We start from the raw sequence: 24,023 nt of genomic DNA, 5'->3' as shown, positions 1-24,023 counted from the left end.
GGAACCTATTCCAAATTTTGTTCTATTAAAAATAAATCATATTTTCTGTTTACATGAACATAAAAATTCAAATAAAATAGACATTTACAATGAAATATACTTTATTTATTTATTTATTATTATTTTGATAAGGGGGTACTTGGTAATAATGAAAATTTAAGAAGGGGTATGCAGATATTTGAAGTTTGAGAAACACTGCCTTAAACCATCACATCTATCCAATCAGGACTGGTCTATAATGTACTACTTCTTCTGTCTTGGAGTTTGACTTTACGCAGTCAGACTATTTTGTCATCTTTCCACTCCACTGACTGGCACAGTACTGAGACTTAAAGAGCTTGGTCACAGGCAATGCTAATTCCCTTGCACAATCTCTTAATACACAAGCTGATATTCCATTCAATCCCATGGCCATGCTTGTATTATGGTTCTGCAATATTCTAAGCACTTTCAATTTTTCGACCTCAGTTCAATGTCAAGTGGCATTGCAGTATCATCACCTAGATGGTACACACTTGCAAAATGATCACTGAGTAATTCAACTATTTAGTTTGTATTAATAACCTCTTCACTTTTTTTTAAAGTCATCCTTCCAAAGTCATTCATCCTTTATTTGCCATATAGCAAAAGAACTCTCTTTGGGTTTTCTTCTGATCCCATCAATTAGCTTTCTCTCATAATCAGCTCGAGCCTTCCTTGTTATACAAGGTCATCCTTCTTGCTTGTGCCTTGTACAACTCAAGGGTATGTTTACCACCCTCTTCTTTGTATTCCCTTCACAACATTTGCATTGTCTCTAACTCCTGCTTAATGGTGGTGCTATTCATCCATCTAACTACTACCTGATTGATCCTTCTAACTCTAGGCACATAGTCTCATACTACTTTCTTCAAACACCCATAGAGCACCTCTCATATAACACCATCTCTCTCCTCCAAATTCTTATGCCATGCCACTGTTGAAAACTGGCTCTCAGTATATCATAATCACTTGCTTTGTAATTTCACAATCTCCCAGGTCAAAACTGCATGATCACTTTCTCCCAGTGGAGAAAGTGTAGTCAGATCCAGCACTCTCAAACTTTGTGTCTCCTCCATTACATGCTGTCTCTGTCTCTGGTAATTATCTCTCACCAACTGTATAAATTCCATTTATTTATCTCTGTGTGACCATTCCTCTTTCCATTTGTCTCCATAGTTGAAATCCTCCATAATAATTACTCAACCTGCACTTATCATGCTAATTTGAAAATGCATGTCATCTACATTCTCTCTTACAACCCTGGATTATGGCAGCAACCAATTATATATTTCATCCTGTTGGCTTCTATCTCACACCTAATATTCTCAAATGACTGCCCTCTGCATCCTTGTCCTCCTGATGTACTTTACTCTTTTTGGCTTCAATTCTTCTGCTATCTTCTTTCTATACTCTCTGAAGATACTATATCCTTTGCATTCTATTCCTATGACTATATCATAATTGGTCAACCAAGTCTCACTAATGACTATAATTTTTGGCCAAGTTAACCAATGCCAAAAAACTTCTCACCCTTATTTCAAATATTTCTGACATCAGTATACATAAACTGTAATATCCCCTCCATCCCACAACCTCCTTTACACCTTGCATTGCTTAGCTCACTAAAGATGAGAACCTGAGGTGCTACATTTATCATCATGTGATCACTTTCCTACTTACTAACTTCTAGGTTGCCTGGACTCATGCTCACCTGAAACCCCCCCCCCCCATGCACTCAAGCATCCAAGTTTTCCTGACTCCGCAATTCCATACTCTCAATGAACAATACTTTCTCAAGATTGCTTACCCCAAATCCATTCAAATGTAAGCCATCCTAGCAAAATCGTAGCTCTCTATCTCATCTCGCCTCTATCATACCATTGCAACAGACTCAACTTTTACCTTCTCACTTTTCTTTTTCACATATATGAGCAACTCTTTCGTATCTTCTCACATACCATACTTGTCACCTGCTAAATCATTTGTACCAGCTAAAATAAACATCTTTCACCTTCACGAAACTCCACAACTGCAACTGCCAATTATAGATCAATAGCATCAGGAATGGGTAAAAGTATTGGAAAAGTTGGTCAAAGACAGAATTAAAGAATGGGTGGATAAGAATATGATACTTTATGTGTGGCAACATGACGTTCTAAAGGGTAGGTCATGTCTTAGTTATTTAGCAACTTTTTATAAAAGTGATGATTAAGTTGTATAAAGAGAATGACTACACAAGGATTTTGTGGTGTTTGACAGCTTTTTATATGGAACTCTGTTAGACAAACTGCAACAAATCAGAATGGACATGAAGATGGTGATTTGGATATGATGGTGGCTGATGGCCAGATACCAAAGAGTGGCATACTGGGGAGCAGAATCCTCGAAAAAAGGGTGAACAGTGGTGTGCTACAAGGTTCTGTGCTTGGAGCACTGCTGCTTAATTTGTACATAAGTGATATAGGAAATGATTTGAAGATAAATATTCAGTTATTTGCTGATGGTGCAAAATTGAGTAGCAGAAGAGTTAATCAAAACAATGAAGAGCTTGCAATATGATTTAAATAGGAAACAGACAATGGATGCAGATTTAATGTGAAAGTAATGCATTTTGGGATTAAAAGATTATAGTTCCACAATTCTGGAACTATACTCTAGGAAATTGATGAAGCTAGGGATTTAGGATGTTGGTGAACAGGGAGTTGAAGTTTAGATGATATACTGCAAAGATGGCCAACATAGTTCAAAGGATTACTTGGTTATTTAAGAACACAGTAACAAGCAGAGATAAGAGTTATAATTCCGATTTTAAAGTTTTATTACAGCTACATCTGAATTACTGCACATCTCTAGTCACCTGGATTTGGTTTCTTGGAAAAAATAAAGAGGTAGTGAAGAGAATTCAGAGGGAAGTGATGACAGCGGTGAATGGCCAGGGGATGCTGTCTGTGATATTAGTTCGAGGGTTTCTGGGTTGCAAAAGTTGGTTGATAAGCAGAAAAGAAGGGCTATGATAGAAGCATTTACATTACTAAAAAGATTTTTATAGAATTGATGCAGAGAAAAGATTTCAACACTTTGCTAGAGGGACAGCATAAGTGATGAGTGGATGTGAGAATTAGATTTTTCACTTGGAGAGTGGTGAATGAGTAAAATGGGTTGCCAAAGTCTGTTGTGAATGCCATGTCAGTCAATGCATTTAAGTACAGGTATGACATATTGTTTGGATAGTGTGAGTCTCTTGTGATGAGTCTTTAAACTCAAAGGAGATTCTCCCATGCAAAAATATTAATAAATTTACTGTTCCTTAACAAGCATTTTCTTATTACAAATAAACAGTTTAAAAAGTAGTTTTGTGGTCAACATATAATGGAATTTTGGTACTAACAACACTGTCTAATGTAAATAACTATTTTAATCACTGTCTATGAAATAATATATTTAAAAATGATTATAGTAGTTCTCGTCCATTCTCTCTCTCTCTCTCTCTGATTTTCTGAACCTACAAAACAAGAGAATATCTTAATTACCTCTTCTCCAACAGTTTGAAGTAGATGAACCTTGTCTTTTTCTTTGAAATCAGTGAATGTGTTTACATTATAAAGATTGCCAAACAATGGAAAACAATGGGGTGGGGTCTGGTGGTTCCTAAATTGTTTAGAGAACAATATACAGTAAAACATGCATTTAAAAAGTTATGCTGAAATTTTATACAAAGAGTTATTTTAGGAAATATAAAGATAAATGTTCCCTAAAAAACAATAATTAAACTTCTTTGCTCCAACACTACTGATAACTTATGTCAAGCTTTAATGGAATAATTTACAGCACAAAGAGAAATAATTAAACAACAGGTTTAATTGTTTCAATATTTCGTCTGCCACAGAGACATCTTCAGGAATACAATATTAAAACCATATCCATCTGTGGTACCAAGTCATACAGTTTGGAGAAACTCATGTGTAACACACACAAGAAAAAATAAGTGAAAGAAATAAGATTAGAATAAATTAAGACTAAAGTCCCATGAGGGGCACCCTTTATGGGTGTAGTTGGCTAGTCTTAGATGTTAGATGGAGACCTAAGAATTCAAGTTTCCCAAATTTTGGAAAGCTGAATAGAACCATATTTATTAATATAAGGCTGTTTTTTTTTTTTTTGAGTCTGTTATTGATTTAAAAAGAGTCTTTTAAGTATGCATTTTCCTGTGATGGGACATAGTGAATTTCTTTCATCTGATTCTGTGCAAGGTATCCAAGGCAGGGCCTGCTAGACTTGACTGACCATAGTTGTGGTGGCAGATGTATTTTTTGTGTTATTCTAAGCAGAAGTTATATGACCTAGTCTGACCATAATATAAGTTACAAGAACAAAGAACCTTGTAAACACCTGAAATAGAAAGGGGAGGAAGTGAATCCTTAGGAGAGCAGAGAAGGGAAGATAACTCCAAATGAGGTTTGATAGCAGTGCAGAGATTATATTTCTTTAAAGTTCTGGCTTTTTTTCTGAAGTTTCCTGGATATAGGGAATGGTAGTGGCATGACTGTAGTCTTTATGTTGAGAGGGATGTGAGAAGGTGAAAGGGACAGATAATTTGTAGATTTTTTTTTTAGCATTGTACCCACTGGACAGGGAGGTTCGGCGAATAAAGGTAAATTCTGCTGTAGGAGAAGCTTGGATGGAACAGAGATTGGAGACTCTGTTGACAAGGGTTTTGATGACCCCATATTATTGAGAAGAAGAATGGTGGGAAACTTTAATTATTATCTACCTGCATGGATGGGCTTTCTGCAAATTGAGAAGAAAAGGTACCATTGGGAAGATGTGATTAGATTATCTAAAAATGGCAAGCTGTTGTATTTCTTTTTTGACAGTGAACTAGATTCTAGGGTATTGACTGTTGAGGTGGAGAAGAAAAGAGTAATGTGTCTGAGCCATGTTGTCCAAATAGAGAACACATCATCTATGTATCTTAACCAAATAGAAGGTTTGAGACTGACAGTATCAAGAGCATCTTTTTCAAATAAACCATATAGAAATTGGCCAGAGGAACAAGAAGGGGAGAGCCTATGAAAGTACCTTCTATCTGTTTATATAAGGTGCACTTCCAGGGAAAAGTAGCTCGCATGGATAGCAAAATTAAAAAGATCAATAATGTCAAGGGGGAAAGCATTTTTCTAGCTGCATCAAGTCAGTGAAGCTGAGAGGTTATCAGTATTCTCACACCTGTCATCTAATGCTTTTTAATTCCATGTTGATATATGGAATACAATTTATAAAAATCTGATAGAAATCAATGAAAAATTGAAAATGTTTTAACATCTGACCAACTATGAAGAGCATCGAAAGTAGAAACTGTATCTTTAAGAACTGTTTGACTAAAATGCTTGACTGAAAACGTCAAAGAAAATATCCTAAATTTTCTTTTCTTTCTTTTTAATGTTTATACTATAATAAAGAGGAAAAATAACATCAGCAGGATGGAAGTAGCAGAGATGAGAATGCTTAGGTGGATGTGAGGTGTGACCAGAAAGGATCATCTGAGAAATGACTATGTCAGGGGAACAGTGAAAGTTACGAACTTAGGAACGAAAATACAGGAGGCAAGGTTGAGATGGTTTGGTCATGTGATGAGGAGGGAGGACGAATATGTGGGAAGAAGGGTCATGCAGATGGATGTGCAAGGAAGGCGGAAGCGTGGGCGGCCAAAGAAGAGATGGAGGGAGCTGGTAGAAGAGGACTTGAAGATGAAGAACTTGGATGTGGTGACGGCCCAAGACAGGAAGGTGTGGAGGAGACTCATAACAAACAGTGACCCCACTTAAGTGGGAGAAGCTGTAGAAGAAGAAGAAGATACTATAATACAGAGCAAAAGACAAACACATTTCTTCAAGTTCTCCTTCTTTGTCTTCTTATCGTGGATTCAGACCAAGTGGACTTCCAATCTCATACCATTCTTCCTTGGTCTTCCAATTCTGTTTTTTAGTTTTGGTAGTCTGTTACAGCCCATTTTAATTTAGATGGTCTATTCATGTATGCAGTTATTAACATGTAACTCATATGGTTATGATGGAACACATAACTGTTGTTAGCTACAAAGACAAAAGAAAATTGATATCCATAACAGCAAACATAAAAATCATGGTGAAGGAATGCTTGAGGCTTAAAATCAATCCAAAGTAATTTTGAAATGAAAATCTGTAAATGTGCAAAGACAGCAGAAATGTGAATTTTTACATAAAACCTACAATCTAATTTTAGAAATTCATGATAAATTTCAGATGTATAGTACTCTGAAATAATGGGGTCCATGCAGTTAGCCTAGTGGCTTTGTGCTTCGCAACCATATGACTGGGGAAGGAGTGTCCCAGGTTCGATTCCCATCAAAAGACACGAGGAATTTGAGGATCTTCCTCAGCCATAGCCAAGTTAGCCGGTCTTGGGTGCAGACAGTAGGGTTTTTCTGCCAGTTTATCTGGCGTTTTTCATCCCACAAGCAGGCAAACCGTGAACATACGCTACTACAGCCAAAAATATATCCCCCCCCCCCCAGTTTAACAACATATCATAAGCTACTACATACTATGCCAGCCTAGTTAGCTGGCATTGTATATAGTAGATACAAAGTAGGCTATAGTTAGCTGTAGCAGGTATGCTACAGGTAGTAGCATACCTGCTCTCCAACAGGTTGTGGGTTCAAATCCCACCTTGGGCATGGATGTGATGTTTGTCAATGCCTACTCCAGACATATATGATAGCTCCTATAAACTTGTACAATTCTTGATTGTAAAAAATTTAGCCTGCTAAGCATGACTCATCATGGTTTAAAAAAAAATATTCAAGCAAGATTAATAATTAATTATATCAGTTGATTGGAATTTTCTTATTTATAACATCTGGTTCTTGCACCTTACTTTTAGTATTGATACTACTGTAATTCATTCAGTGGTTTGACCTATAGCAAAACAATTTCTACCTTCAATAAAGAAGGCATTACATCACCCACCCCTCCCATCACAAACTTCTTTGTGAAAACTTTTGAGCAGAAAACGCATGAATCCACAAGTGCAAAACTGAAAGTTGGCTTAGATGACATATTCATAATTTGGCCACGGGCCTACCAAGCCTTAAATGCTTTCCTCAGACATTTAAACAAACACAAGCACATACAATTCACAATAGAAAAACAATATTCTTTACCATTCTTGGATACATTCATTAACTCACTTCAGTCAGGCTGTCTCTCATTTAGTGTTTCACAAACCTATACAAACACTGATCAGTTTGTACATAGAGACTTCTACCACTGCCCAACACAAAAATTAGTAATAATAAATACCCTCAAAATAAAAGAAATAGCAATAATTTTTTTGAATGTTAATGATCTTAAAAAAAAAAAAATTGCAGTGGATTAGAACCACTTTTGTTAAAAATTGATATAATAAAATGATAATTGATAATATACTGGACAAAAAAGATAACACAAAAAAAAAAAAAGATATCAGCAAAGCTATATCTAACTCATATATTAAAGGCCTATCAGAAAAAATAAGTAAAAATCTAAAGAATGCAACTACCTTGAACCTACAAAAAGCATTTATTCAACACATCTAAAGACCCCCCCCCTCACATCCAGAAGTTTACCAAATTAAGTGAGTGAGTGTGTGTGTGAGAGAGAGAAACAAAGACCTGCCATATTGGTAAAACTGGATGCATAGTTGAGATCAGAAAAAACAGAACACAAAAACCATATCTACTCTCTACCATAACAAAAACAAGCCTTTCCAGCCATGCACTGGAGACTTTCCATAGTACTCACTGGAAAGGCACTCAACTCTTACACCACACAAGAACCTAGTAAAGAAAATTTAAAGAAGCATGTGAAATATTTGTTTCACAACCAAATTCAAATAAAAATAATGGCCAAAAATCTCCAAGTTTTGGACAACATGTATACAACCCTGACAATAACACATATCCTCAGATTGCCTAGAATACATCACTACAAGTGATCTCTACAACAACAAAATATAAATAAATAAAATAAGAAAAACGAATATCAGATAATGGCAATTTTAAAGTATAAATAATTTCAAAAAGCTAACAGGAGATGCAAGTTTTTTTTTTAATATATGCATAAAAAGAGTCAAGGTTAAATACTATAGCTGAAACCGATGAATGACTATAGTAATATAAAGTAGCAAGACCAAAAGTAAGGTGCAAGAACCATATGTTATAAATAATAAAATTCTGATTGGCTAGTGTAATTATTATTAATCTTACTACGGTGTGTGTGTGTGTGTGTGTGTGTGTGTGTGTGTGTGTGTGTGTGTGTGTGTGTGTGTGTGTGTGTGTGTGTGTGTGTGTGTGTGTGTACACAACACACATAATTCTCCATTTAGACGGTAGATTGGTTCCAGAAAAAATCATGCAAATGAAATCCATGTAAAAAAAAGAATACAGTGCATATGAATAAATAGAATCGTTCCAGATATGAAAACCCGATATGAATAATAAGTTATTTTCAAACAAAACATATATATATATATATATGCATCTCTTAAAGAAAATAGTGTGTCACTAATAAAAGAGAAATTCAAAAAGGTCCAAATACACTCATGCATATGGTTATTTGTTAAATTTTATTCGCTGTCACTTTCTGACAGCCGCATTCTTTAGTGTGAGACTGGAATTAAATCACTTCCATCACTTGAAACACTTTGGCCGTCCTGTTCATACCGCAATGCCGAAACGTTTTCTTCAGTAAAAGGAACTAAATTAGCACTAATTTCTATTAATTCTGAAGTTTAATTTATCGTGAACTCTGTAATTCCTGTTTTGACTAGATATTTGTATAATTCTTCATATCGTACCATACATGACTTCAGTTCATGCTTAAAATGTTCAGCTCGTTCAGTATTTAGATCATGTGTAAGTAAATGAATTTGCAATTTTACTAGCCAGTTGAGGCCCTTCTTTAATTAATCCCGCAATGAGTAGAATCTCTTCATCATCATCACTTTTTTTCTTTTTCATCGAGATTCTCAAGGACAGCTTCTATTATTTCGTCATCACTAACAGCCTCATCAACAATCAATTCTTCAATATCTGCAAAAGAAAAATCATCAACCTGGTCTAGTGGTTGTATTAGGTGGCAGAAAACAAAATTCCACATTTGGGTATTCTAAACAGGATGGACAGGCACATTGTCTATAATCAATAAAACTTTCTCAAGTCCAGAATTTTTTTCATCAAATAGAGTTTAACTTCTGGAACAAAACATTGGAACCATTCATTAAAAATTTCTTTTGTAGCCCAACCTTTTTATTTGCCTTCCAGTGCACCGGTAAAATGTTAAAATCCACATATTTCATTGCCCACGATCTTGGGGATTGATTAATGAGTAATGGTTTTAACATACTATCTCCTGAAGCATTGTTGCAAAATAAGAATAACACGATCCTTAGCTGCTTTAAAGCCACCAACACTTTTTAAGAGTTTGCTATATAAGTTCTACTTGATATTTGTCTACATTCTGTAGTGTAGAGTAATCCCTGATGTTTAAAACATTGAGGGGGGGGGGGGTATGTAAGTATGTATGTACTGTAGTAGGAAATGATAATTATAATAATACCCTTTTTTTTTTAACAGAAATGAATTCAAACAGAAATTTTAAAAATATGCAACATTTGAACCATGTTAAATCAAAACATGCAGTGTAAAAATAGAATTGCTTTTGTTTTCTAAACCATGTTATTTTGAAATCGTGTGAAAAAAAAAAACATGTAAAAAGAGAATTAGCTGTGTGTGTGTGTGTGTGTGTGCGCGTGTGTGTGTGTGTATACACTTTTTTTTTACCACAAGAGGTCAGGCTAGGCATGTTAAGTAGTTTTACACATGACGCAGCTTACTATGGTATGTTGCTAGTTGCTGTCATGTATACAGATGTGTACATTCCTGAAGATGGCCTTAATGTAAAGGTTGAAATAGAATTTCATTATGAGAGTTTTTATTTTAAATGATAGTTGACTACATAAATTGATTATAATAAGTGTGTTTGCTATGTAATTTCACTGAATGAAATGATTCAGGACAGTAATTCAAAATAACAATATATATGTCACTCATTATACCCTCTGCTCCTCCCCTTCACATACACACAAACAACATGACCCTTTTCTATTTCATCTTGAAACTTTTTTAATTGCTTTTCTATATTATGTCTCAGCTGCTTCTTTGTACTTTCATTTCTGGAATGTCTCACTCATATTCTCTCACTCTCATTCTAATTAATTCTAGCATTCCTGACTGTTTCCTTCCTTTTAAATGTCTATTTCAATATAAGACTATAATTCTAAGTATAGGTCACTAAAAAGCTGTGATGTGCAATACACGGTCTTTCCTAGGCAAGCCAACAGTACCCTCTCGTAATGTGGCTCAGTCAAACCAGCAATCATGATGTTGCAAAAACATACCCTAGATGGAGGAAATGCAAACACTAAATGGTAGATTGCTTTCTTCACCAAGTGAAACACCATCACCTTGCTTAATTGATGATGTGAGGTGGCATATGTAATTCCTCAGAGTAAGGTCACTGGTTTCTATACTCCTTTTTCTTTTTTTTTTTTCTTACTTGCTATGCAAAATACACTATAGAGACCCAAAACCTTCCCACACTGAACTACTAGCAGTGAGTCTGCAGAACTTACTGCTAGTAGTGCATGGGACCAAACCTGTACCAAAGTAGGAGGCTTCTAGAACAGCTTACAAATAATCATGCTGCCAGTTACTCTGCTAGACATGGTTGGAAGAAGACCGAGTGTAGTGGTAAGTAGGATCACTATCATGGCCACTTAAGGACAGGAAACTAGATGCCATTTATGTGGGCAATATATCCTTGAGTCTTTCACTTCTTACTACATGTGCTATTCTTTATATTTCTCTTCTGTTCCATAAATGTGAAAGAAGGCAAAGTACAACAATTATATGGCTGTCTTCCCCAAAAAGACTACAACCTTCATCTATTCAAAAAACACATCAACAGATTTCTCCTTTCTTCTCTTATACATGGTACTGATGTGCTATAGGACTTGAGGCACTTTGTGTATGGTGGTGGGGGGACAGATATTAAAGATGTAGTAGATTATTCGCAATAACCTACTACAAACTGCCTCTCCAAGTTGGATGCACTTTTCATTGTAGTAGGAAGGTGAACTTAGGACAATGCTAGTATACTGCCAAGTTTCTCCTGGCTGGTATGGCCTCACATGGAAGTTGGAAAATAATCCCTAAGACCAACATGCACAAAAAAACACATAAGGCAATGGCAAAATACAACTACAACTACAAAATACAACCTGTGTACACAACCAATCTAGAAAAATCTTATGAACACAGACTTAAGTTATTGAGCTATGGGGCCAGTAAACAGGACACCCGGGTAGGAAGGCATCAAAATAGTTACTGAGGAAGAGCAGAGGAAAACTTTCAACAAAATTAAAAGAATGATAAAGACAGATCAATGCCTTTGGGAAGTCCATCTGCTGGTTAATTTTTTAGAAGATGCTTCCACTTTACTGATTTACATAAAATAGGAACATGGAATATAAAAAGCATATATCAATTAGTTTATCAAGAAAAACTATTTGCAAAGAAAGAAACAAGGAGAACTCAGATTAAAATTTTAGGAATTAGTGAACTTAGATGGACAGAAAAGGATCAACTTTGATAGCAAAGACTAGGATTTATTACTCTGGATGTGAAAGCTTAGAAGAAATGGAGGGACATTAATGGTCAGAAGAAAATATGAAAAATATTTACTTTGGATTATTTTGTCCAGTGTCGGAATAATCAAAATAAAGGCATATCCAGTAATGTCACCCTTAATGTGCATACACCACTACAGATGCGAGTGAAGAAGAGGTAAAATTTGAAGTAGATTGCAACGGTAGTGTACAGTGAAAGAGTCAGATATTTTATTGATACTGACAAATTGGAATGCAAAAGTGGGAGAAAAGAACAAGGTAACAGTGGAAAATGTGGTTTAAGAGTAAGGAATGAAGCAGAAACCAGACGTTCAAGTTTCATGTTGAGAATAATTTCTATTGCAAACACTTACTTTCAACAATATAGAGGATTGTATACACAGACTTCAAATAGTAAATACAGAAATCTGATTATACTGTTGGAAACAGAAGGTGGAGAAGAGCCATCAAAGTAGCACAAACATTACCTGGTGCCGACTGAAAAAGAACATGAATTACTGATTGCTGAAGTTAAATTAAGGGCTAAGAAGAAACTAAGGAGCAATATCAATTTGATTTAAATCACATCAGACTTTGTTGTGAGCAATTGTGATTCGTCGTTTTTTTTTTTTTCACTATGAAGAGAGCCTCATTTATGTAGCGAAAATCATAAAAATAATATGAGTTTTATGAAACACAAATCGAAAAGCAGTTTTAGAAGAAAATGGCAAGAGCTAGTGAAGTGTTCCGTTCATTTGAATCATGTGGCATTCTACAAATTATTACATTGTCGCTTCCAGACTTTTCAATATAGTACAGACAGTGGGAGTCACGTGCATCTTCAACAATATTTAGCATTAGTGGACCACTAATACCTTTCTGCACGGTTAGCCTAGTGGCTTTGCGCTTCGCAACCATATGACTGGGGAAGGAGTGTCCCAGGTTCGATTCCCGTCGAAGACATGAGGAATTTGAGGATCTTCTGCAGCCATAGCCAAGTTAGTGAAACATCGGAATGGATGTTTCATTAAGAATTCTGCTAGCTGCCAAGCAGACATTGGAAAGAAGTTATAGTCTGGAGAAGATGAGAATTAGGACTGTGGGAAAAAACAAAATATACCAGAGGAAGCAAGAAAAATCTGATTAAATTAAAAAGAGTGCAAATGGCTGTCAGAAGTGGCAATTTGAACAGCAGAAGATAAAGTAAAATGAAACTTCAGGGAAATAAAGAAAAGATTAGACAGCTGAATGCAGATTTTCAGAGACAGGCTAAGAAATAGAAACATCTAAACAAAAGGTGTAAGGAAATTATTATTCTTTTTTTATTATTCGTGGCACCTCCAAGGAATCCGAAGACTCATCACGGGAGGCTACCCACTGTACAACTCTCTGTCTCCACCACTACACCAAACCTCTACTCCCAATCATTTACATCAACGCCATTTACCACCCACCACCACCGCAGCTAGTATTTTTTGTCTGTAAATTGTTTGTGTTCTGAAGGGCTGATTTGTCTGTATGTGGGATGAAAAACTCGAGTTTCCAGGAGAAACTTATTCTAGATTGGAAGCAATAAAAAGTAATTTAGTAGAGCCTATGACAATGAAAAGTGAAGTGATACAGACAAAACAACAGCTGCCAAAAGGAAACTCTCTTGGATATGATGAATGTTAATGAAACTATTGAGAGCAGTGAGGATGAAGTAGTGAACATATTAACTGAAACCTGTCAAAAATATACTATCCTAGATTTATATAATTTTGCATCACCAAAATGAAGCCTTTCGGCTCTTTATTTTAGTAAATACTTTATGCACCGACCGAAAGTTCACTTACAAAAAACACACCTCTCTGACACTTCGAGTTCCTTAGTACTGAATGAGAGTTTTTGCTCTCTTAAGGTTTCTGGCTGGTCTCTGAGGAGAACCAGTTTGAAACAGCTGTTTCAAACTATTTCAAATAAGGCCAGTGAAACCTTATCAAAATGGATCAATAGGAGGTCAATATATGGACGCTTGGGCAGCGATCATGTTTCCTATAAGGTCTGCACTAGGGCAACTCGTAAATGCCAGCGAGTGTATTCCTGTTAGCTCTCTGGTCAAATTTCATACGGGACTTTTACAGTTTCTATATTCGGCTTTGAAATAATGCTGGATTTAATATCCACTTGATTTATATAATTATACTATCCTAGAGATTAGAAAACATTAATATTCATTCCAATACCAAATCTGAAAGGAAATTCTTCTAGAGAGGCCACATCACTCATAAAAGCTCTCATACTTTCTCTTGAATTCATTCACAATATCTGCACTCACCACTTCAAAAGGCCAACCACTTCAACATGCACCGCACTATGAGAGAAAATTCTAGCTATCACCACTTTCTTGAGTGCATTTATCCTCAACTTCCATTAATGTGCTATAATCCTCTCCACACCTTACATAAAATGAAACATTCCGTCTACTAGTATCGTGTATGACCTTTTCAGAAGTTTGTATGTCTAACATTGACCTGATTATAGTATCTAAAGAAGGATGTCAGTTAAAGATATGACTGTTCTGCTTCCAAGTTGGTGTACTGATCTGGAAAGTAGCCAAAGGTACTGTTAGATTCTGAATAAAGGAATCTTGCAAAGAAATCATTCATTCAGAACCTAACATATAAAACTTGCTGGCAAAGAGAAATACCTGCGCATCAGCTGTAATTAAAAGTGAAACTTCTTCACTTTATGTAAAATTTGTATTCTTTATTTCAAATGCCTTATATTTAAGCTGATGTGATTATATTAAGATTTCATTTTTTAGTATGTCTAAAAAGAGAGATAATCTGCTTTAAATTTAAGCCTCACTTAAGCTATGTAAAACTTACTGTGAGTCATCTAAAAAGTTGCTAAGTAATAATTCCTGGAAGGCATAAAGCAACACGTGTACACCGTAACGCTAGAGGCTATACCTTACTCAGAAAATTACGTTGCCACGTATTCTGTGAATCCAAGTATAACAGTGTCGTAAAAGTGAAGGATGAACCCAAAGGGGGGTGAAAAATATATAGGGTCGTGTGCAAAAAGGACTGAGAAAAGAGGGCGCTCTATAGAAGAATATAAGGGGTTGAGCCCATATCGGAAACTCTCTCTGGTCATAAAGTTTTCCTGTTTTGGAAGTTAGTGGGGAGTTTTGCGTAAAAGGGGGGGGGGGTGAAGTCTGTGATAAGATGTTGAACTGCGAGTGTTCTAAAAATGAAGTAGGATTCTATGCAAAGCTGAAGGTAAAAATTCCAGTCCTAGCAGAATCAAGTCGTCACTGTAAAGTCCCATCGAGTTGTTTCTGGAACACAAAAATTTGAGTCTGTTTTTTGGCAGAAGGAATGATGATAGTGTAACCCATACGTTGGCATATGGACAGCCAAATAGATGAGAAGTATCCAGACATACACTTGGTGCAGAATGACGTGGAAAAAGCTCGGTAAGGTGCAATTACTCCTATTTTGTGTGAAAGTTCGTTAGAAGAGAGAAGATTGTTTACGAATGTGAAATTAAGAACTCTGTGGACAGTCTCTAGAAAGTTAACCTCCTTTGAGAGTAAGAATTGTTTGGAAGAGATCTTTTGTAAATTTTGTATGTGATAGGATTAATTTAATGCGATAAGAATAGCAGAATTTAATATCTCAGTAACATTGGGATGTTTGTTAGTTTTCTCTTGCGAGTAATACTACTGAAAGGTATTTAGCTTAACTTCATATCATTTGTTATCTATCCCAATATGCAGTTACTGTGTTTAGCATGCTTTATAAGATTTAATTAATTTAGAAAGTGTTAACCTCTTAATTCGAGTTTCATTTAGTATTGAGTCATAATCGAGTGTATGAATTTCGTATTGTGTTTTAGATATTCCAATAAACATGCCATATTTACCTGAGTCATGCCTGATTACGATTCCAACTTACCACTTATAAAAATAGAACCTATTTTGGCGGGAAGGATTTAGAGAGTGAATACAATAATAGATTTAGGTCACGACTGCAATAATCTAAATCTATACGGCAGTTTATAAGATATTGTGTAAGTAATCTTCAGACTCGTATTGTCTCCCTGAGCAAGGATCTTTTCTGCTATAGGATACTGACTGGTGCAGCAAAATATAAATTTGCCAGTATCTGAAGAGGAAACAATTCTAGATATAAGAATAAGATAAAAGTAAGAGAATAAGAGAATAAATCACAAAAGATAAATATTTAACAATAGAGCAGCCGGTAGGATTTTGATGAATAAGGTTTCAGGTAAGAAAGGATAGATTTAAGTAAACAACAAATATAGCAACATCGATATAGAAACATCAATTTAACAGTACGGATGTTCCATTCAAAAAAAAAAAAGATTACATACTGAACAAGGCAGGAAATAATGACCAATCGAAAAAAATATTGGTTTTGATCCCGTGGTTTTGTTGCCCCCCCCCCCGTATAGCATCCCATTTGTGGATTTTTCCTTTAATCAAACTTCTCCAATACCTTGACCACCACTCCTGAGACGTGATTGGCTGGTAATTTGCTATCTCAGTCTTGGAGCCTCCTTTATGTAATGGAACTATTTTCCTCCTGTTTCTAGCCTGTTAAGGTAACAGGCTTTCCAGACTGAAAATAAACAATGTATTCAAAAGCAGTGCCAATTTCATAGCACAGTGTTTCTCAAAATGTAGTACGTGTACCCTCGGGGGGTACGCAAAAGGTCTTCAGGGGGTAGTTGGCACTTTTCAGTTACGCATCATTAATGTATGGAATCATTATTAAGAAAAAAAAAAATTATTTTAAACGTATATATTTTCCAGTAAATTATATATTATGTATGAATTCTCCTACTCAAATTACGAGTTACTATTACCAGGACGTGAATGCTGTGGCGATAGTAACTCGCTCCCTGTGGTAAACAACGTGCCCTCCCCAACAGCATCACTATACTGAAGATCAACAAGAGAAACAAGAAAAACAAGTAGTTTTATTATATCACTGAATAAGGTACAGAGATATTTGCAAATTGTGTAATATATTTCTCAACAAATAGTGCAATTAGAAACAACTGGGATAAAAAGGGCACTAGCTAATGAATTACATTAGTTAGCAATGAGAAAACGTTGATATTATATCTGGATCAAATAAAATTGATAAGGGTGTGTCGTCTGACATCTCTAGAGAACCAACTAGGAAGACGACTTCATAAGTATGATACGAATTATTTGAAATGTGAATTTTCATGGACAGGAAATGAAGAGGAACCTATTCCAAATTTTGTTCTATTAAAAATAAATCATATTTTCTGTTTACATGAACATAAAAATTCAAATAAAATAGACATTTTGTTAGATCCTGAATGGACAATTTTTAGAAATTATTCATTCAGAATCTAACATAAGAATTTGGCTAACTCAGATAATACCTGGCTGACAGCGCACAGTTCTGAATTTTTGTTACAAAGGAATTTGTATAATAACATGTAAATCGTACTAAAAAAATCTTGTAGTTGAAAGTTAAACTGAAGGATTATAGGATTAGTGAAATTTTAATAAGGAAATTGTAGTATAATTTTGTCCCATTAAGCTGTCTTAAACTTAATAAGTCGCCAAAGAAGTTAAGAGTACGAGTGCAAAGGTCGAGTTACATACGCATGTATCGGTCGTAATGCCGCCAGCTAGAACATACGAGGAAGATGACGTAAGTGGGATTCCCGAGAACACAGCACCTACACGGCAGCTAGGACTTGAGGATCACCTTAAGGGCATGAAAACAAAGGGTCGTATGGGAAAGGAGGGACGAAATATAAGCGGAATGTGCGCATTAATGCGAGCTTTTTTGGGTTGTTCCTGATTTTCACTTGGAGGATTCCTGAATAGCGAACGGAGTAGGGACGAGCGAGAGAGATGTCCCACTCGAGTAGGAGCAGAGAATGCACTGTATCGAGGCAGTGAGAATTTCGAGTCTGGGAAGAATGTAAAACGGACGGCGTAGTTGTAAGCCCATTGCAGAAGCTACCGACGGAAGGAGGACCTGAAATACTCGGGGCCATTAACAGACCTTCGGAAGAAAAAGGACTGGGTAACGTAAAGACCTTTGTTGTATGTTTAAATGAGACAGAATTTAATGTTAGATCATATTAAGTGGACATTTCATAGTGGACTATAATAAGGATTTGAATTTTGAGATAGAGTAATTCTGCTAAACAAAGGAATGTCAGGAGTGAAATTTTAGCTGCATGTGACTAAGATTATATGTGAATTTGATATTTTGTAGATGATTTATATCAGAATAGTAACGGGTTGAGAAATGTATTTTAATGTAACAAGAATTAAGAGGTTAATTTAGAATAACATAGTTAGTTTGTTATTGAGTACTTGCCAAGTACTCATAGAGTACTTGGCAAGTACTCATAGAGTATGAGTACTTGCCAAGTTGATCTATGAGTGTTTTCTTAAATTAGTATTGAGTAACTAACTTAGTAAGAGATTTTGTAAAGCTTAATATCCCATTTCAATTATAGTTGTAAAGTAAATTTGTTCCAAACATGTTTTATTGTATATGCCTGTTTCGTGCTTGATTCGAAAATTCAAATTACCACTTGCAAAAATTTAGAACCATAGCAGGAGGGAAATTAATGAGAGTGTTTGAGTAATAGATTAATTGGTCACGACTGCAATTAGAACCAATATCTATTTAGTGCATACTAGAATGAATGCCAGTTAACCTAGGAATATTTCCCTGAATTTTGAATAAGCTCATATTATAGGACTCTGGCTGGCACAGCAATAAAAAAATAAATTTGCTAGTGTCCGAAAAGGAAGCATTCCTAGGTAGAGTTGAGAAGGGCATTATTCAGGAAGTGAGTTAGTATATTAAATAACAATAGAGAAAGAAAACGAAAATATAACAATGGCGCACAGCCGAATAAGATATAACAAAATGGCACAGCCGACAAAGACATAACAATAGCACAGCGAGTAGGATTTTAGATGAGTAAGGTTTGAGTAAGTAAGAAAATAAATAAGTACCAGTGAATAAGTTAGTAAGAAAGTGAATAACCATAGTAATAAAACTAATGAATATAATGAGTGAATGAGTATAAAGCAAAGATATAAGATAAATATAATAGAGAAAAACGGTAAGATATAACAATTTACAATGAAATATACTTCATTTATTTATTATTATTATTTTGATAAGGGGGTACTTGGTAATAATGAAAATTTAAGAAGGGATATGCAGATATCTGAAGTTTGAGAAACACTGCCCTAGCACATTCTTGTAAGTATACCATCTAATCCCATAGCAGCATTCACATGAAGGTTCTGTAATATCTTATATTCCTCCAGTTCATCTACTTCTATTTCCATATAATCACTTGCCTCTCTCTCTTTTGTTACTGCAATATCTCCACCTGGATGATATATGAGGGTGGCTAGAAAAGTTCTCAGCCTCAACCATAGATGGTAACTCAATCGGCACGATTTTTTTTTTTTTTTCTACGTGGTGTATCTGTCATAAGCATCCATGTGAAATTGCAAGTCACTCTATCAAATTAGTTTGTTTTATACAGCTTTCTGAAGCAAAAGAGTTGTCCCTTGAACTGGATAAAATTGAGTATCGTGTGGTTATAAAATTCTTTGTAAAAGAAGGTTTAACGGCAAAAGAAATTGATTCCAAGTTCATAAAAGTTTATGTGCACTTTTCTCCTTCATTTTTGACAATGGGCTGCCGAGTTTAAACGTGGTCGTACCAGCCTTGAAGATGATCCACGTGAAGGACATCCAAAAAGTGTAATAACACCAGAAATCATTGATCAAGTGCACGATATGGTATTGGATGACTGGCGAGTCAGAGTACGTGAAATTGCTGAGACTATAGGCATTTCAAAAGAACTTGTAGGATATATTTTGCATGAAGAATTGCAAAGGAAAAAGCTTTGTACAAGATGGGTGCCACTTGCTAACAGCAGATCAAAAACGCACTCGCATGAAAATCTCTGAACAGTGCTTGGAGCATTTTAACGAGAATAAAACTGATTTTGTGTGTTAATTTATTACTATGGATGAGACTTGGATTTGCCATTACACACCAGAATCCAAACAGCAGTCAAAACAGTGGAGGCAGAAGCCAGTTGTTCAGCGCCAAAGAAGACAAAGTTGGTTCCATCAGCAAGAAAGGTCATGTTTTGGGATGCTGAAGGCATTTTGTTTATTAATTATTTTGAAAAAAGTAAAACAATAACCAGGGAATATTATTCCAATCTTTTAACCAGACTAGAAGAAAAAATTTGTGAGAAAAGACTTGGTTTGCAGAAATTAAAAAATCATCTTTCATCAGGACAATGTACCTGCCCACAAAGATGTTTTGGCAATGGGAAAAATAAGGGATCTGCACTATGAATTGTTGGAACATCCACCCTATTCCCCAGATTTGGCTCCCTCTGACTTCTATCTCTTCCCAAAAACTAAAACTCCTCCTCGCTGGTTAGTGTTTTTCTTCAAATGAAGAGGTGATTATATCTGTAGAGAGGTATTTTGCAGATCTTACTGAGAACCACTACAGGGACGGGATAATAGTGCTGGAGCATCGCTGGAATAAATGTATTAGTCTTGAGGGAGATTATGTTGAAAAATAAAAATAATTTTGAAATTATATATTCGTTTTTTCATTGTTAGGCCAGGAACTTTTCAGACCACCCTCATATTCTTGCAAAGTGTTTACTTGGCACAACTATTTAGTCTGCTTCAGTTACCTCCCTACCACCACTATTAATCAAAATTATTCTTCCATAATCATTCTTCCTTTTACTTGCTACATACTGAAAGAACTCTTCGGGATTACCTTTGGCCTGCACTACCAATTTCCTCTCATACTCTGATATTGCCTTTCTTACCATATCAGTCACTCTTCTGGCCTGTTGTTTGTACTGCTCATCTTTCTCTTTGAATTCCCTGCATAATTTTATTTCTTTTTTTTTTTTTTTTTTGAGCTCTTGCTTAATGATGCCATTCATCATTCAACTCCCACATGATTTACCCTCCCAATTCTAGGTATGCAGTCTGCTGTTATTACTTCCCTCAAACACTCTTGACACTTGAACTCCTCTCATGCACTATTTATGAACATCCAATCCTTGCAGTTTCTCATACTATGGTATTGCTCAAGCAATCTCCTGAGTTTGTCATACTTACCAGCCCTATAATTATGTAAATGTAACATATACCCCTAGTAGTGTAGCTAGAGCTTTTGCTGTCTGGAGTGGTCCCTGAGTTTGCCGCCCCTCTCAATACACACCAAAAATCCTACAAAAAGGCAAAATCATCGATGACACTGGCGAAATCTATTTCATAGTAATGTAGGTAATTCTTAATCATATTTTATTTAGAAAAACTCCTCTCACAACTAGCAACACTTACAGCCATTGTGAGGAAAATTCACAGCAGTATTACAATATTTGGAACTGAGTTCTCGAGACTGTATTTTAGAATTAACTATAAAAGTTCAAAAAGGTTCAAAGTGCCGCCCCCTCTGCTCCCCTCTAGCTGCACCACTGTATACCCCCCTCTTAAATGAAAATTCCATAATTTAGCCACCTCCTATGTCAAGTTCACATTATCAGTCTCACCAATTGCAGCAATGTGGTCATCTTGGTTACAGACAAATCCGCTGATGCAATTACTAGCTCTAGCACTCTCAAACCCTGGTACATTCCATTGCATACTGCCTCAGGTAATTATTCTTTATCAACTACATAAATTCCATTTCCTTCCTCTCATGTGTCCTTTCCTCCTTCCAATCTATGTTCCCATAGTTAAAGTCCCCATAATAATAATTATTCGTCCTTCACTCATTGAGCTTATTTGCCAATGCATACTATCTGCATCATTCTTTATCCAATGGACAGAAGACATTTCCACAGGAATATACAGTTCCTGGCAAAAATTAATTATAAACATTCTTATCTTAATAACCTAGTCAACCAGTTAGCTCAGAAATCATCACTACCTGTCATAAATATGTCTCAATTTTATCCTCTCTGGTATGCCTCAATAAGTAGATGTTTGCATGCCCAACACTCGCTTAATCACTTATAGTCATAATATCTAGCTAAAACAACTCCCATGTTCAGACAACTAGAAGGTATTTTACTTTAATTTCTCTTCTATTATTATTTTTTTTGTAACTTTCACTAACGTTTCATTACATCCAAAATTGATTTTTTTTTCTTAACTTCATTATAGTGTATTTCTTTTTCAAGTTGTATAAACTTTAAAAACAAAGAAACCTCTTGCAATCTTTTAAGAAACGGCATTCTCCAAAAAAGGCCACTATAAATGAAACTATCAACTTTCTATCTACAATTCCAATATTTCTCTCTCAATTTTTTTTTTTCTCTCTCTCTCTCTCAAAGAAAAAACTTGCCCTGGAGAGTTAATTTTAATATTTTAGTATGATCTCTTAAAATGGTAATAAACTAAATTTAAAGAATGGTATTTATAAGATATTAAAGATTATCTCATTTAACCTATACAGTGTGATTCAGAACTCTTGGGCCAAACTTTAAGGAGTGATAGAACACACCTAAACAAGCACTTTTCGTCACACAATGCATGGTATGAACTCAAGCGGTGAAGCGCTAGAGGGTGCTTTCCAGTGAACACTTAATAAGTGCTGGTTTTTGGAGTCATCGTTATTTCTACTGTGGAGTGCAAAAAGGATGGATTCTTTCACAAATCAGGAGAAGGCTGATATGCATTTCATTCATGGAGCTGCGGATGGGAATGCGAGGGAAGCCCAAAGACTGTACTCAGAGTGCTTTCCGACGAGAATCGTGCCTGATCGTAAAACCTTTCAGTGATTGCACCAGTATCTGTGCGAAATGGGCTCCTTTGTCAGCAGCATGCAGGATACAGGGCATGCAAGAGTGTGAGGACACCACGTGTTACAGAGGAAATTCTATGTAAGGTTGCAGATCGTCCTGAATGTAACACGCGAGCAATTTCCCATGCCATACGTGTCCCCCAATCGACGGTGTGGCAAGTCCTATGAGACGAACGATTACATCCCTACCATGCACAGAGGGTGCACGCCTTAACACCTGCAGATTACCGGCTTCGTGGATTTTGCACAGTGGTTCCTGCAGCAGACTGCAGTGCAGCTGGACTTTGATGCACATGTCTTATTCACTGACGATGCACCTTTACACATGAGGGCATTCTTAATATCCACAATTATCATGTGTGGGCGAGCAGTTGCCCCATAAATGTTTGGGCTGGAATCCTATATGACCATTTGATTGGCCCATACCTTCTGCCAACACGACTGAATGGGAGAACGTACCTTGTATTTTTACAAGAGGTCTTGCCAGAATTACTGAACCCTGTTCCAGCAAACATTCAAACAGTGGTTCCAACACGACGGAGCGCCACCCCATTTGAGCGCGGATGTGCGGAACGCCTTGGATGCAACATTTCCAGGACGATGGATTGGTCGGGGTGGTCACACTGCTTGGCTACTATGATTGGCTGATCTCTCATGTCTGGACTTTTTCCTACGGGGCCATATGAAAAGCCTGATCTACGATAGCCCCATTGATTCCAATGGGGACCTTATTGCAAGGATTTCTATTGTCACTGTACGAGAAATGCCTGGTGTTTTCACCAATGTACGTCAATAACTACGTCGAAGGTGTGAAGTCTGCATTAATGTTGGCGGCCACTCTTTTGAGCAGTTTCTGTAATTTGTTCAATAAAATTCTTTAATTTATGTTCTGTAATTTCTGCAATTGTTTCAAATCTCCTCTGTCATTCTTGTGTTTCTTCATTTCCTGACAAAGTGGTTGCTAACTCCTAGTGCTTCACTGCTTGAGTTCGGACCATGCATTGTATGAAAAAAAGTTCTTGTTTAGGTGTGTTCTATCACCCCTTAAAGTTTGGCCAAAGAGTTCTGAATCACCCTGTATATTTGCTATTTGTTCATTCACCATATATTGCATTATCATCAAATACCTGACCTGTACTCTCAAGGGAGGGGGGGGGGGTACAGGATATTATGATAGTACTACATGATTAGTACCTTCCCATCAACAATTTTACTCCAAATCAATCTGTTATCTGTCAAGACTCCAACATGATCAGATCTGTTTATCATTATCACATATATCTGTCTTCTAAGGCAGATATATATTTTTACTGTATCAATCCACCTATATTTTGGTCTTCCTCTGGGTCTTTTTCCTGCCAACCT

At 36.1% G+C, this 24,023-nt stretch overlaps 1 protein-coding gene across 5 annotated transcripts in view; it reads right to left on the bottom strand.

The window, feature by feature from the left end:
* The window catches only part of Atg7 (Autophagy-related 7), a 350,749-nt gene that overhangs the window by 275,391 nt on the left and 51,335 nt on the right, over positions 1 to 24,023 (bottom strand). For 4 of the 5 annotated variants that reach the window (XM_090402077.1, XM_090402076.1, XM_090402073.1 and 1 more), the window contains exon 4: positions 3,552 to 3,669. The exons of the other annotated variant lie outside the window; for it this stretch is intronic. In XM_090402077.1, coding sequence (XP_090258203.1) covers positions 3,552 to 3,669 — 118 coding nt within the window. The remainder of the gene's footprint in view (positions 1 to 3,551; positions 3,670 to 24,023) is intronic. 5 annotated transcript variants of the gene reach the window in all.

Source organism: Typopeltis vanoorti, chromosome 12 (genome assembly GCF_054136105.1).
Source record: "Typopeltis vanoorti isolate ZY-2024b chromosome 12, IOZ_Tvanoo_1.0, whole genome shotgun sequence".
NCBI classification, from domain to species: domain Eukaryota; kingdom Metazoa; phylum Arthropoda; class Arachnida; order Uropygi; family Thelyphonidae; genus Typopeltis; species Typopeltis vanoorti.
Note: the sequence above shows the minus strand (reverse complement) of the source record. Positions and strands in the feature narration are given on the sequence as shown.